The following is a 15,066-nucleotide window of genomic DNA, read 5'->3' as shown; positions in this document are numbered from 1 at the left end:
GTTATGACCCAGTATAAGCCCTGACTAGATGCATCAGTACAATCTACTCTCTAGAACCATGAGCCAAAATAAGTCATTATTCTTTATAAATGACTTCATCTGCACTATTGGGCTATAGCAGAAAATGAACTAAAATAGCCAACAACACTTGAAAAGTGTGTTTTAAACACAGAAAAGGTATGGTTCCCCAGGGTTCCCTATGGTCCCCATGGTTCCCCATGGTGTTGCTACCAGAAAAGGGGTAAACCGGAGAATCAACCAACACATTGATCTGGCTCCAAGGTAATAGAAGTCAAAGGTACTGATCCTAAACAGTGGGCTGGCTGTATGTCTTGAGCTTATTTGGAATGAACTGGGGTCCCTGATGTTTGTGTTCTTGCTGGTCCCCAAACCTTTTCAGAAGCAACCTACAGGGGGCCACCCTTTTCTAGTCACCCACACTGTGGAATATTTCCCACCACCCTGCAAGGAGGACTGTCTTTTTTCAGGGACTTCAATGATAGCACTGCAACAGCTATTTGAAATGTCTCTTTCAGTGCTATTCTACTACAGTCCATGACCTGAATTTTGTACAATTCCATTAGTTGTGAGAATGAAAGGGAAGGGGAAACATCATTTATTTGTTGTGTTAGTAATCTGGAGCCTAGATAGGCAGTACAACCAAGACTATAGTACTAAACTTGTAGCATTTAAATGCAGAAGGGTGCCTAGATAAACAGCGACGGGCAAGAGAAGACCAGCTCTTCTTAGAGGTTATTCACAACTGCTCAAAAGAGTCCCCTTCTACTTGAATGGCTAGACTCCAGGCCTTAGGTCTCCAGTTGTTCATAGGCAGCACAAAAGTGACCTATGCCCTCTCAGATAGGTTTATGAGAGAGAATCTGGCAACAACCACATACATACCAGGAATTGGGCCACTAGTGTTATCTAACCATGGCTTTGGGAGCCCATGGGGACAACACCGGAATGGAGAAAGAAGCCCCTCTCAATTAACTGGATGAATCAACTGATGAGGCATCCAATCATTTCTCCAGGCAGGGTGAAGACAGAGCCATAGTCCTGCTCCTCAAATCACTTGTCCTTACAGCAAGGCTATTATGATTGTCTGAATGTGCTTGGCCCAGGGCAAGTGGCACTGTTAGGAGGTGTGGTCTTGATGAAATGGATGTGGCCTTGTTGGAGGAAGTGCATCACTGTGTAGGCGGGCTTTGAGGGTTCCTAGTGCTCAAATTCTGCCAAGTGCAGATAATATACTGCTTTTGAGCTTCCTGCAGAAGAGAGACTTCTCCTAGCTGCCTTTAGATCAAGATGTAGAACTCTTGGCTTCTCCAGAACCATGAGTGCCTGATTGCTGCCATGTTTCCTGCCATGATGACAATAGACTGAACCTCTGAAACTGTAAGTCAGCCCCAATTAAATGTCCTTTCTAAGAGTTGCCTTAGCCATTGTGCCTCTTGGTAGTAGAGGAAAGCCTAAGTAAGACAGTTATGCATTTTCAGTCTGTCTATTTCTCTTTGTTTCAATTGCTGTGTTTTTCCCTAAGGAAAAAAATGTACACACCTTAGTAAATTTAATTCAACTTAGGACACAAACAAACAGCAAACAAAAATGTTTCCAAGTCTATCACACTGCAGAAATTAAGAGGGTGAGGAGTGTGAGCTGAAGAGGGGTTCCCGTAAAGCAGCGGGATGAGGGAGGTAGGGATGGGATGCGGCTCGGGCCAGGTGTTTAACCTGGTGTACCTCAGTTCCCTCATCAGTAGGGAGAGACCAGCACTAGTCTTCACTTCATTAAAGAAAATCTATACTTGATTAGTATTATGGTTTGTATAAGCTCAGCCCCAGGGAATGACACTATTAAAAGGCGTGGCCCTGTTGGAGTAGGTGTGGCCTTGTTGGAGTAGGTGTGACACTGTGGGTGTGGGCTTTAAGACACTCATCCTAGCTGCCTGGAGGTCAGTATTCTGCTAGCAGCCTTTAGATGAAGATGTAGAACTTTCAGTTCCTCCTGCACCATGCCTGCCTGGATGCCACCATTTTCCTGCCCTGATGATAATGGACTGAACCTCTGCACCTGTAAGGCAGCCCCACTTAAATGTTGTCCTTATAAGAGTTGCGTTGGTCATGGTGTCTGTTCACAGCAGTAGAACCTTAACTAAGACACTTAGTATTTTATCAAAAGGTGCCTGTCACTTTTGTTTTCCTGGAGCTTTGTGGCTATGTGGGATTTACAGGAGGAAATTGCCTTTTGGACAAGAGCAGAGGACAGCAGGCATGGGAGGCATGGGGGTTGAGTAGACGAGGCAGAAGGTGAGGGAGTACTGTGCATGCATGCAAGCAATACACAACCCCTGCAGTGGGGGAGGGACACAGTGGGCAGCTGCCATTCAACCAATACGCCCTAACTTCTTTCAATGTTGGAACAGTGAATCCCAAAGATGCTGCACTTAGGGTTGGAATAGAAGATAGGCTGGCCTAAGGGGGAACCAGAACATGCCTCTAAAACTATATTTTAGGGCTTTGTGGGGCTATACTGGATGATTTATGTGCAAAAGCAACATAAGAGTTTCTCAGCATTTTTATAGGGAAAAATTATTTGAGGGGCAATAATTGATGTGCATGTTTTATATTGAACCCAAGCCTTATGAATCCCAGCTCTTACATGCTGTCTGAAGACTGCATAGGCATCTGATGGTAGTTTAAGGAAAATAAATAAAATAAATAACCCGAGAGCCTTCTCAGTGGGGCTTAAGGAAATGCTAAATTCTCCATGATCTTATTAGTCCCCCCATCACACCACACACACTCCACATACACACAACATTTCCCTCTCTCTCTCTCTCTCTCTCTCTCTCTCTCTCTCTCTCTCTCTCTCACACACACACACTCACATCAAGGTTTGAAGAGGGCACTGACGATGGCTACAGAGCACAGGGCTTTGTTGATCCTTTGAAAGGAGTTGGGAAGCTTTGTGAGGTGGCTTTTTACGTGAACCCCAAACTTGTCTGTTTCTTTATTCCCACCTTGTTCAGAGTATCGGTGTCACTGGGTACTAATGCCAACCTTCCCCACTCCTCTGGGGTATTATGGGCATAGTTTTTACTCCACAGGATATCTGCTGAGGTTTCTTCTGTTTCCCAGAATAAAGAATGGGCCGAGCAGCCCATGGGCAGTGGTAGAAATAGAGGCACTGTATCATTAGTGATGGAAACCATAGAGCACAGAGCAGGTCTGCAAATCGGGAAAGGACAGAGGCTAAAGGCCCAAGGCCACACAAGGTCCTTACCCTCAACTGGTCCTTTGCATCAAGCACATTCCCTCTGCCTTTTGGAGGGCTTTTCTCCCACACTCTGTTTTGGGGCAGATGACATAGCAGGGTTGAGAAAGTGGAGTAATGATATCCGCTCTCTGTTCTTCCTTTGCCATTCCTTACTTCACGTGTTCATCTTCCCCCTCTTTTTGTCAATGCCAGGGATTGAGCCAAGGGCCTCAGCCATGCTACACAAGCACTCTCCCATTCAACAGCATCTTGATGCCTCTCTCTCCAACCCCACCTTCCTGCCAATCCACCTGCTCCTCACCCCCATCTGAGTTCCTATTGGCCCTTCCTTTCTACAGGCTCTTCTGTAGCTGAATAGCAATGAACCTGGATGTCCTTGCATCTAAATCCCACCTTCGAGATAGGTTCACACAGGAATCTATCCAACCCTGACCAAAATCCTGGAGTTTCAGAATTTCTGAGAAAAGCCTGCAGGTATTGCCCAGCAGGGGCATTTGTGGAAGTAGCTAGCTACACTAGTATAATGAAGTAGCTCCCTGTTCTTCAAAGCTTGTTGTGTGCAAAGCACGGTGTGGGGAGCTTTATAGAAATCACCCTAGTTAATTCTCATGATAAACCTGGGAAGTAACTATCCTGTCCCCTTTTATGAACAAGACACAGCATGTGTGTGTGTGGAGGGGGGAAGGGGTTAAGCTAATTCAAAAGGCTCTGAGGTCATGAAGGGTGTAGAGCAGCTTTGAATCTTCAGTCCACCAACAAAGAGCTACTTCCCAGGGTCTCCTGGTCTTTTGTTCCTACATTTCTTTGATCCTTAGGTCAGGCCATTGTGCAACTAGGGGTAAATGTTAAAGATTCCTTACCTGGCCCTTCTGAGTCAGAGCTTCCTTGTTGTATGTAATATGAAAAGGTATGGGCTGCACATCATGGTTCAGTGACTTGTATTAAGCAAATAAAATTAGAGATTCCAACTAGGCAGAATCTGGAGAGATGAACCCCAAGGAAATTTCAAATTGGGCACAAGACTCATTTTTTCTTGCTATACACACCAGTAACTAACTCTCTCTCTCTCTCTCTCTCTCTCTCTCTCCCCCCGAATCTCTATTGTACCTCAGTTCACCCTGATCTATGTGAAAATTCATCTCTCAGCTCCAGGGGATGAACTGTGTGGGTGTGTGTGCACATGTGTGCACTCCAGCTGGAGGGCAGGGGAGGGTCTGAAGGAGCAGATGGAGATGCTGAAGACTAAAAGCACAAATGTGTGGTTGGGGGGTGGACCTGTGACAGCAGAGCGGTGCCCAGGCTGAGCGGAACCTTTAATGGCAGAAAACCCCCGAACACAGTGAGCAGTTTGTTGGAACGGGCTGGTAACAGGAGTCGAGCTCCAGAATTAGGAAGACCTCCAAGCTCCACATCTAGGGAGTCCTGAGGCTTCTGGGTGCCTGGCAAATATTCTCAGCAGTGTGTTCTTTTCTGCTATTTCCCTTTGGGGTGCCTCTGCATCCTGCTGGGGCTGAGCAGAGCTCAGCCCATCTAAGGGCAAAAGCCTCCTCGCTCCTTCACACACACCCCTACCTCACCCCGGCAAGGCATTACTCTTTGTTTTGTCTTTTGGAATTAAGATTGCATTAGAGATCTTGCCAGAAAGATGAGCCACCCAGCTGGTGTCTACCTGCCTTGTAGCTGGTGTGTGTTCAGGAGCTGAGGAGGGGTGATGGTCAGTGGGACAGACAGCCCTCGCTGTTTCCAGGGCAATGCGAAGGTTGAGGCTAATGATCTCCTGGTGAGCGTGTGGTTGGAATGACAGTTCAGCAGGGTATTTTTTTTAAGTTTGAAATTAGGACAACAGGGAAATAACAAGAGCATCTGCTGGGAAAGGGCCTGACCCCAGCACCTTGCACTGAAGCAGCCCGAGGCACCTACAAATAAGTACTCCACTCCTGAGTTCTGAGTGCCCAGAACTCCAGCCCCGCTGGGATGGGCGTTCTTAGACTGACTATCTCACAAGTATACAGGGAGGCCACTGCTGAATGGAGGTGGGGTTTGGGAGCGTCTTCGTGCACCTTCCCAGGCATAGGATGAGAGAATGGCAAATGTGGGTCTTCTGGTGGATGGGGGGAGGGGGAAGGGAGAAACCATTTCTGGTACAGCTACTCATCATGGTCATTAAGTCACCCTCAACCCTCCTACCCCTGTGCTAGATACACCGTGACTATCCAAACTGGAGAAGGTCAGAAGGAACTATTACTCTCATTTTACAAAGGGGAAAGAGACTCTGAAAAAAAAAATTAGATGTTTCTTGCAAGTCACATTCAATAGGGTGAGAAGTGTTTAACATTAGAAAAAAGTTAAAAAAAAAAACAAACCAACTTTTGAGTCTTTAGTTTGACCTTAACTTCTGACTCCTCTATTTATGGAATACATGGCTCCAGGCATGGAAGTTTTGGTTTCTTTACTTCTATAGTGAAGACAATATCTGCCTTGTGGCATCCTCGTGAGGCTAGGAGATGCAAGATTGCTGGTTTGTAAGGCATGTCTCTCCACCTGTATGAGGGTATGCAGCCACCCCACCGCCAACGCGAAGATTACAACTCTGTGCGAATTCTCAAGCACAATAGAGAATGTGACATTTCCCAGTCTTTGGGGATGGGAGTCTACCTACAGCAGCCATTTTCAGAGCCAGAGAGAACGTGTAGCAGAATGTGGGAGGCCTGAACCTTGCAGAGGAGATCAGTCTGTTGATTCTGCATGCCGATGCCATCTTCCAAGCCCTGCTGAGTTCTCCGAGAGCTGTGGATTCTGCAACCTCTAATTTTCCTCTCTGCTCTGTTTAGTGTCACACATCTCCCTTGCAATTTGGCTGCTTGAAGGAGGTTTGTTTGCACAAGGCCACGGAATGGGCAGGTCCCACCTTCTCTGCTGAGGCCTAGTACCTGGGGACACTGTTACAGCCCCATTGTAGAATACTCCAGAGAGCTCTAACCAGCTGCCCACGGAGAGGCTCTAGGTTAGTGATTTTCATCCAGACTTTCAACATGAAACTATCCATCTGCTTTCAGGAACAACATTCTTAATTTAAAAGAGCTGTTCTGCCAGGGAAGAGTTTTCCTTAAGGTTGTGTAGAATAAAATCCTCCTAGAGAGGGGGTGTTTTCTTTCCTGCATATTTCAGATATCTGGCTTCAGCACCTTAAAGGGCATGAGTTTATCCATCGCCAAAATTTCAAGGCAAACCCCTCAGTACCGAGGATGTCAGTCCTTGACTGGCACTTGTCATGTTTGTGCAGTTGTGTAGGTCCCAAAATACCTTCAGCTCTAATTTCAGCTAGCTTTGTGTTACTGTAACAAGTAGCCAGGTCAATGGACTGATGGCGTGAAAAGGTTCGTTTGGGAGGGTCACAGGTTTCAAGGCTTTAGGTTATGACTAGGCGGGTTCGTGACTTTAAAGCTTCTGTTAGTGAGAACCAAGCCTCGTGGTAGGAATAGGGCACAAAACTGCCTATCAGAGGAAGAGACTGAGACCCCACAAGCCTTTCCAAGGGAACCAAATATCTCTCACTAGGCTCCACCAAAATTCCCACCACCTGTCGATAACACTGAGCTGGGGACCATGGGGGAACATTCTAGGTCACATATAACCTTCACAGCATAGGAAGGTCGGATATATGTCATTCTGTTTTCCTGGTGGAGCAGAGATGCTCAGAGAGCTTAAGCAGCTTACCCCCAGCAACACAGCAGGCAGGAAGTAGGGGCCACCCCTCTTGGGAGTGTTGGTTTGGAGTTTCCTATGTTTCACTGTACAAGTGCAGATCCTGTCCCTTCCCTGAAATGGTTTGATCAACGATTGAACTGAGAAGCCAGAGAACTGTTGTTTATTAAACCTTTCATTTGCGAGTCCTTGAGTGATCGTGGATTTGGGCAGTGAGAAGGAACCAGTGCCTTTAAGAATGGGCTGAGCAGGAGTCGGGGATGGGTTAGGGACAGGGTTGTACATGATTTGGGTTTCCGTAAATAAAAGCCTGTGTTCTCACACTGTAAGCCCAGAACCATCTTACACCTAACACGGGACACTTGTAAAAAACACAGCCAGATGCTAATGCTGTCCCCCAGGCCCAGGACTAGAAAGAGCTCCCTTGTCAGGGAAGCCACCCATTACCACTTAACTCACTGGATTCAAAAGTGCATGTCACAGGTGCAGCTGGGATTTGGGTAGCCACTGCCACCCTGGCACTGCCACCAGTCTCTTTAAGGGCTGAGAGCTGCAGGCAGATGCTGAGGTGCCACTGCCAAACACCTCTGATGGTTCCCTCAGGATCTAGTTCTTTCTCATCTAGTGGGGTTGCTGCAAGGGTGCCTGGGAAATGAGGCTTTGGTTGGCTGTTTTCCAGCCTCAGTTGAAAAGGAAGGAGCAGGTCAGAGGCGTGAGAGATAGATGCTACAGCAAACAGCAGTGGTTTCTACTGTGGTAGCCGCCACCTGCTCTCTTCTTCCCAGTGAAAACCCAGCAGACAACGAATTTTGGAGCTCGATATTTCAAAAGATTTATTAGCAGAGCAGCGACCCCTGACCCACAGCTGTGTGTGTGCTCACTCATAGGCTTTTACACGGGCACCGTGTCTCTCAAGAATCATGCAAGTGTTTCATTGCAGAGTTGAGAATTTGTATCCCGTGAAGCTCTCGCAGTTGGTCCGCAAACCTGTGGTAAGTCAGGATGCAAAATCCAGGTTATTATATGTCACACGTCACAGCTACCTTCTGCAGATGAATGCTGACCACAAACTGATCACTTCAGAAAGGGAAATGATGGTGGCACTGGAGAGCCCTAAAGATCAAAGAGACTACTCGGACTCTGGGGGACCCACACAATGCTGGGGACACTCAGTGTCAGGTGTGACAGGCCCGCCAGATAAAGCTGTGCTCTTAGGAACCCTCGCCATCTCACCCCAGCAGGATGCCACTTTGAACTCATCCTAGCTAATGGGTTTCCCTTTTTTGTAGAAGAAAGGTTTTCTCTTTTTCTTCCACTCAATCACTCAGAGAGAACTTGAAAGGGGTTTCAGTGTCAACCAAACCAGCCTTCTCATTTTCCAGGGGGAGGAAAGAGAGGCACGCAGCTGTAGGGCAGGAGCCATGTTCAACCCCATACTCAAGGTCTCCCCTACTTCTATGCAATGGATCATGGCACAGCCATGGGGAGATACCCTGAAACATACACTACGGGGTGATTAAGCATATAACTGGTCCAGGACAGGTAAATGAGAACCAATGATCAGTGTTCAAGGCCAAGTCTCTTCGTCTGGCTTGCTGGCAGGCCTCTGGTATGATGTTCATTAGCCTTGTCTCTCCAGCAGAAGACTGTTACTGGCACTGAACAGTCCTCCATGTGCTTAGAGGCAAGCCAATCAGTAAATCAGCTAGTCAATCAGCAAAAAATAGAAGTCTGGTCCAGAAAGGTAAAGAAACAGAGATGATGAGCATGGTAGTGAATAAGCAAAATCTCAGTTTTGGTGAGATGGAGGCTGGGAGATTGCGATCAACCTGAACTATAAAACAAGTTCTAGGCCAACTAGTGAAGAAAGAAAGGAAATGATGAAGGGAGGGAGGGAGGAAGGATGGAAGAGAGAGGTAGGGGAGACAGATATTGAGAGAGAGAAGAGAGGGGGTAAAGAAGAGACAGGGGCAGAGACATACAGAGAGGCAAAGGTAGGACGTGTTACAGATTAGATAGTAAATGTCCTTCAAAGATTCATATGCTGAGGCCTTGGTCCCAGTCTATGGCACTGTCAGAAGGTGACAGAAGCTTTAGTAAGCTGGGCCTAATGGGAGGCGCTTAGGTCACTGGGGTGTTCTCAAAAGGGAGTTGGGGAGTCTGTCCCTTCTTGTGTCTTTCTTGGCTTCTTGGTCACCATGACATGAATGGCTCCCCACTGTGGCATGCACCTGCCATGAGGCATGGCCTGCTACAGGCCTAAAGACACATCAGGCCCAAAGTCCCTGAGACCATCAGCTAAAACAAGTCTTTCTTTAAATGGACATTTTTGTCATAGTGACAGAAAGCTCAATAATAGAGGAAGAAGAGGAGACAGGACTGGACTAGTGAGAGAAAGAAGAGAATGAAATGGAACAGGTTGAAGAGGGAGGGATGACCAGCTGTTGGCCATGTGCCTGGGACCAAACCTTGTCAGAGGCGGTGCCTTTCTGAGGGTCAAGGTTGTGATCCCTGCCCCCCACAGGACCTTTCTTCCAGAGACACAGCTCATGGGAACCCTGAGAGGCCTGAACACAAGGCAGGAGGTACCTGCATGGGGTTCCTCCCACAGAGGTTGGCTTGCCCCACTCTTTCTGAGATGTGACCACCACTTGGGTGGCCTGGCTCAGTGGGGACCACCACCGACCTGGGCTCGGCGGTGCACAGCTTTCCCAGAGCGATGCCTGCATTCAGCTGTATGGCTGTCTCCTGTGAGTCGCTGCCCGCCAGCTTCAACAGCACCCTCACAATGTCCGTCTTCAGCAAGGAAGAGGCTGCACTGGGCACTTCCATGCAGTTGCCAAGGCAGAGGGCAGCATTGCCCACCAGAATTTCATCCTCTGAGGCAAGCAGCATTATCAAAATGTCGAACTCTACAGGGAAACATGGGCAAAGGGAGCAATTCCAACAGACAAGCTGTAGAGGCTGACAAGAGGGCTCGAGCGGCTGAAGGGGTGGATCGTAAACTTCTCCAGAAACTTGGGGAAATATATGCTCTCTCCCTGTCACTTTATACTGTGGTACAAGTTGCTTTACATGGGTGGACATGATAGTTTAATCCCAGCACCCAGGAGGCAGAGACAGGTAGATTTGTGTGAATTTGAGGCCAGTCTGATCTATGTAAGTTATAGATCAGCTAGAGTTACAGCTGAGACTATGGTGGTTTGAATAGGAATGGTCCCCATAGACTCATGTGTGTGAATGCTTGGCCTATAGGGGGTGGCACTATTAGAAGGTGTAACCATGTTAGAGAAGGTGTGGCTTTCTTGGAGGAAATGTGTTGCTCTGGGGGTGGGCTTTGAGTTCTCCTATGCTCCACAGCTCACTCAGGATGCTAGGTAATCCCTGTCTGTTGCCTGCAGATTGAGATACAGAACTCTCAGCTTGTACTCCAGCACCATGTCTGCCTATACCCTGCCATGTTTCCTGCCACGAAGATAACAGAGTAAACGTCCACTGTAAACCAGCCCAGGTACATGGTTTCCTTTATAAGAGTTGCTGTGGTCATGGTGTCTTCTTCACAGCAATGAAACCCTAAGTCAGAGACTTTGGTTTTAAAATGGCTTTGAGTGTCAGAAAAGCCTGTTTTCAAGACCCCCTCCCCCACTCTAATCATCTGCTGGCCTGAGAGGCTTGTTCTTTTCAGGAGGAAAGTTCTTGCCCTCTGTGGGCTCCATCCAGTCAGTCAGTGTGTGAGGAGGAGGTGTGAAGGACATTAGGAATCTTCCCTTGCTCGGAAACCCCTCTCCACACCCGCCCCCAGTGGAAGAGCTATGGTGCATTTAGAATTTAAGTTAGATTGTGGGAAAATTAAGAGTATTCTTTGGTCACACGGTAACTCTGCAGCCTCCACATCTATCTTATGAATGGAGTGACATCCAACATTCTTCAGGTTAACTTTAGAAAGCAATCTTAATGAATTAAAGCTGGCCTCGATGCTGAAATTCCCTTTGCTCTCTTATGGTTGAAGGCCCTTTGTTTCCTCCCTCTATCCAAGGGGGAGAGCTGCTACTAGGCCAGCTCCAGCATCACCATAGAAACAAGTCCAGGTTAGCTTCGGGGGTGGGGCAAGTTGTCCAGCTTCTGCCCTGTGATCTCTGAGCTGCCTGGCATTTTACCAAAGCACAGACCAAAGGCCAAGGAGACACTTTGTGACGGGAGGTGAACTGACATCCTGTTATGTAAACACTATAAGGTAGGGAGCCATGCTGTCTGGGTCTCCCTGTCCCCTTCCCCCCTCGTCCCTTACCCCACGCTCCCCCATACCCCAGCCTCCATTCTCCCTGCAGCTCCCTAGGTGGATCCTCCTCTGAGGCCTGGGCTCCCGTAATGAAACTGTCACTTACTTTTATCTAGTCTCACTACTTCTTCCCGAGCTGCATGATAGCCATTTGTACAGTTGGCCAATATCTTTATGGCGTAACGTGACGCAGTCTGGCCTCCCGTCTACGATGCAGAACAAAATCAGAAAAGTGAGATCAAGGGCCTAACCATTCTTGCCTAGATACCTCAGTGATCGTAACGGTGATCGTAACAGTGCCAATGGCCTCCGTTGCATCTGTAGGATGATTAGATGAAGTGTGGCGTGTGCTTCATGGGTGAGGCAAGGATGGAGGGTCACTTGTACCTGCCTGTCCACAGGCTTGTCGCCTGTACACCTGACACCACTGAAAGGTTTAACTAGAGACTGGCTTAGACAACAGTGATGCTGTTCAGTAGCTGATGTTTTCCCAAAAGGATGCAAATGACAGCCCCTGCCCGCTATCCTTTGGCTTTGGAGAATAAGGGTTGACAATCTCTGTGAAGAACCACCAACTGAGATCATTATGAGAGGTAACAATTATGCAAGCATATCCCATAATATCAGGATCTTTAAGAGGTATGTGTACATGTGTGGATGCATCCAGCAGTCTCTGGCATAGGGTCAAAGCTGTAGGGATAATGACAGGCACTGACCAAGTGTCAGTCTTCACTGAGACCCTTCATCCTGCCTCTGTGTCATCTGCCCTGCCTGGCAGCATCTTCCCTAGTGTGAGCTTGCTCCCCGCCCCGCTTAGCAGCACCACTGCAGTAGCAACATGAGCAGTTGGGCCTTGCAGCGGATAGGTGAGATCTTTGTCACTGCTTGGGGCACTGTCAAGGTAGACAGATGGAAGACTTGGCTCTCTATTCGGGCTGAGAGGACATCTTGCCATGATAAGGGAACAGCCCACCTTTCTACTGCCTTCTAAGTTGAACAGGTAATCTCAGGCAGTTAAGAAGTTGTGAGTAATGTTGCTACTTTACCCTTAGGAATTTAATCATTTTCTTGACTACTCCTGCTGTCAGGGCCTCCTCCACAATGGTCTGAGAGGAAGAAAGGGTCCGGCTCAGAACACCTGCTGCTCTCTGAGGAGACACAAAGAGATGCTTAGACACAATGTCCAGAAACACTGGCAACTTTCAAAGTTAATGAAGGGGAGTTTCATAGGTAAAAGCAATCATTAGTATTGGAAGAAAAAGTTACTCCTCCACTTTTAAATGATATAATGGGCAAATAACATGTAGAGAACATAGCTCTTTTTTTTTTTTAAATAAATCTGACAGGCAGGCAGCTCAAAGGGCTGGAAATAATGGCTCCTGGCACAGAGGCCCAGTGTAGTTCAGCTTTACCCAGGGCTCAACCCTGAGAGTCAGTCCTTCCTGGGTGCCTCCCCTACCTCAGCATCAGCAGGGTCCTCATTAGAGGATGCTCCATTGCCAGGACTGACCTGTGGAGTTGTCGGTTTTCATTTATCTTTATCTTTCCATACCTCTGTCTTTTGGTTTGACTTTCTGGGAGATTTCACTTGCTTTACTTCCAAGTTTTCATTTCATTTCAAAAAGTTTTAGAATTATAATTATTTATGATTATTGGTATGTGTCTGTGTATGTGTGAGAAGAGAGTGTGTATGCTTGTGTGTGAGTGTGTGAACATGTATGTGAGTATGTATATGAGTGTATGTGTATGAGTGTGTGTCAGTGTATGTTAAGTATATGTGAGTGTGTGTGTGAGCAAGAGTGTGTCTGTGTGTCTGTGTGTTAGAGTGTGTGTGTGAGAGTGTGTATGTATGACAGTGTGTGTATGTGAGTGTGTGAGTGTGTGTGTGTGTGTGTGTGTGTGTGTGCACGAGGAGGGGCACATGTCACAATGTTCAGGTGGATGACAGGTCATGAGAAGGTCTGAAGCCAATCCCTCTGCCTGAAGGTCTTAAAAGATTGTTTTCTGACACCCGTCATGGATGTCAACTTGTCCGATTAGGTGTTAGGTCCTTCACTGATACAGTAGGTGAAGAGTGCATCCTAGAGTGATGGCCATTGACCTCCTGAATCGTGTTAGCTTCTTCATGTCCTCTGTCCTAACCACAGGACCATTTTCATTTTCATAGCCAAGTGTCAGAAGCAAAATTCAGAAAGTCATTCTAGCTTATGTCTCCAAAGGATCTCTTGAAATAGGATAAATGAGGTAGATTGCATTGCACCAGCTCATTCAAGTCTAGACAACACAGTCAAGAGATTCTTAATTTGGGTTCCTGGACTCTACAAGGCTCACATGTATATGTGGAGGGGGTCACCAAAAGCTCTCAGATTAAAGGCAAAGTTTGGCATTTGTGTGTTCATGGGTATCACTTTGAAGAGTCTACTCACACTGTACCTCAGAGTCAATGAGATTTCAAAGATGGCGACTACAAATGGGACAAGGCCTATTGACATGAACGCAGTACTAGGACAGGAACCATTCCTCCAGGTTTTGGAGAAACTTACTGTTAAGATTCCTCCATCCTGGCTGTTCAGTAGAGACAGGCACTTCCGGCTCATCTTCATAGTCCACATCTGCAAATATGGGAATAGGGGAAAAGCAACTTTAAAGCTCTGACAGTTAGAATCCCATGTAGAGTATTTTTCAAGCAATTAAACAGAGCCGCCCACTCTCTGGAAACCACAACACCCATGTCCATATCCACGAGGGTTTATTTTATTGCTTCCATATCTGTCTCCTCTAGTTCTGGACTAGCAGATGACATCTTATTTGACTCTATAAATGCAGCCCCTGGTAGGTTCAGCATGTTCTGTGCATGTGGGCAGCCTTCTGAATGAACACGAGAATGACTCTTGCCCTTAGCAAAGTGACAGCCTATCCCTCCACCCCTTCATCCTTCCATCTCTCCAAGTTGTTAATGTTCAGGGCCACGTGCTTCTGGTCATCTTTTGAATATGTGAACAAATCAAGCAACTTGATATGGGCAGTCCATCCCAGGTATCCAAGGAGGGTAAAAAGAGCATTATACCTCAGAGAGGGAGGGGACCTCAAGACACAAGTTCATGATGAGTCCTAGGAGGGTATAGGTGACCTCTCTGAACAGGTCCGTGTCCTCCTCACACCTGACCTGGAAACCAAACAAGGTAATCATCTTGCTGCCTTGCAGCTCTTCATGGTCATCTCTTCCCTTAGATGAGTGTCTCCAGACACCCACATTCCTTATATTGTCAATATCATGGACTCAGATGGTGGTAGAAGTACAGACATTAGCTCTGGGAATTGTCATTAACTTAGGAGGAGTAGAAGGTAGTCAGATACCGTGACTATAGCATTCTGGCTTAGCTGGCCCTGGGTTTGCACTGAAATCTGGGCTATGGAAATGGATGATCATCTCAATCAGAAAAGCCTCCAAATTCCCCTAGATCAGGAAGACTAGATCTAGAGGACTTTGGAGGTCACCATCCCACCAAACTATAGCTATCATAGGGATAAGCCAATGGGGCCCTAGAAACAGAATTACTGTTAGAAGCCAGTGCCCCACAAGAGAATAGGAGACAAACTTTGAATGGAAAGGCTGTGATACCAGGAGGTCCAAGCAGGCATTCCTAAATTCTTCACAGGCTACCATGTGTCTTCTGGCAGTAGGCTCAGCGCTGATGTTTCCCATCAGAGCAATGCATTGGCAGAGGGCGGAGGGGCTGGTTAACTTGGGTTCTCGTTTCTACAAGTAGATTTAGAGATGTCTCAGAGAGCAGATAAACAAT

The 15,066-nt window shown here is 47.1% G+C and overlaps 1 protein-coding gene across 2 annotated transcripts in view; it reads right to left on the bottom strand.

The window, feature by feature from the left end:
* Nucleotides 1-7,808: 7,808 nt before the first annotated feature.
* Ttc12 (tetratricopeptide repeat domain 12) overlaps nucleotides 7,809-15,066 on the bottom strand; it is a 47,895-nt gene continuing 40,637 nt past the window's right edge. For both annotated transcript variants that reach the window (XM_052188398.1, XM_052188399.1), the window contains exons 16-22: nucleotides 14,886-15,023; nucleotides 14,331-14,429; nucleotides 13,807-13,875; nucleotides 12,310-12,411; nucleotides 11,370-11,469; nucleotides 9,671-9,896; nucleotides 7,809-7,971 (exon numbers count right to left, since the gene is read on the bottom strand). In XM_052188398.1, coding sequence (XP_052044358.1) covers nucleotides 7,896-7,971; nucleotides 9,671-9,896; nucleotides 11,370-11,469; nucleotides 12,310-12,411; nucleotides 13,807-13,875; nucleotides 14,331-14,429; nucleotides 14,886-15,023 — 810 coding nt within the window. In that variant the 3' untranslated portion in view covers nucleotides 7,809-7,895. The remainder of the gene's footprint in view (nucleotides 7,972-9,670; nucleotides 9,897-11,369; nucleotides 11,470-12,309; nucleotides 12,412-13,806; nucleotides 13,876-14,330; nucleotides 14,430-14,885; nucleotides 15,024-15,066) is intronic.

The sequence above is a fragment of the Apodemus sylvaticus genome, chromosome 7 (assembly GCF_947179515.1).
Source record: "Apodemus sylvaticus chromosome 7, mApoSyl1.1, whole genome shotgun sequence".
Classification (NCBI taxonomy): domain Eukaryota; kingdom Metazoa; phylum Chordata; class Mammalia; order Rodentia; family Muridae; genus Apodemus; species Apodemus sylvaticus.
This window is presented reverse-complemented; position numbering and strand designations above follow the sequence as displayed.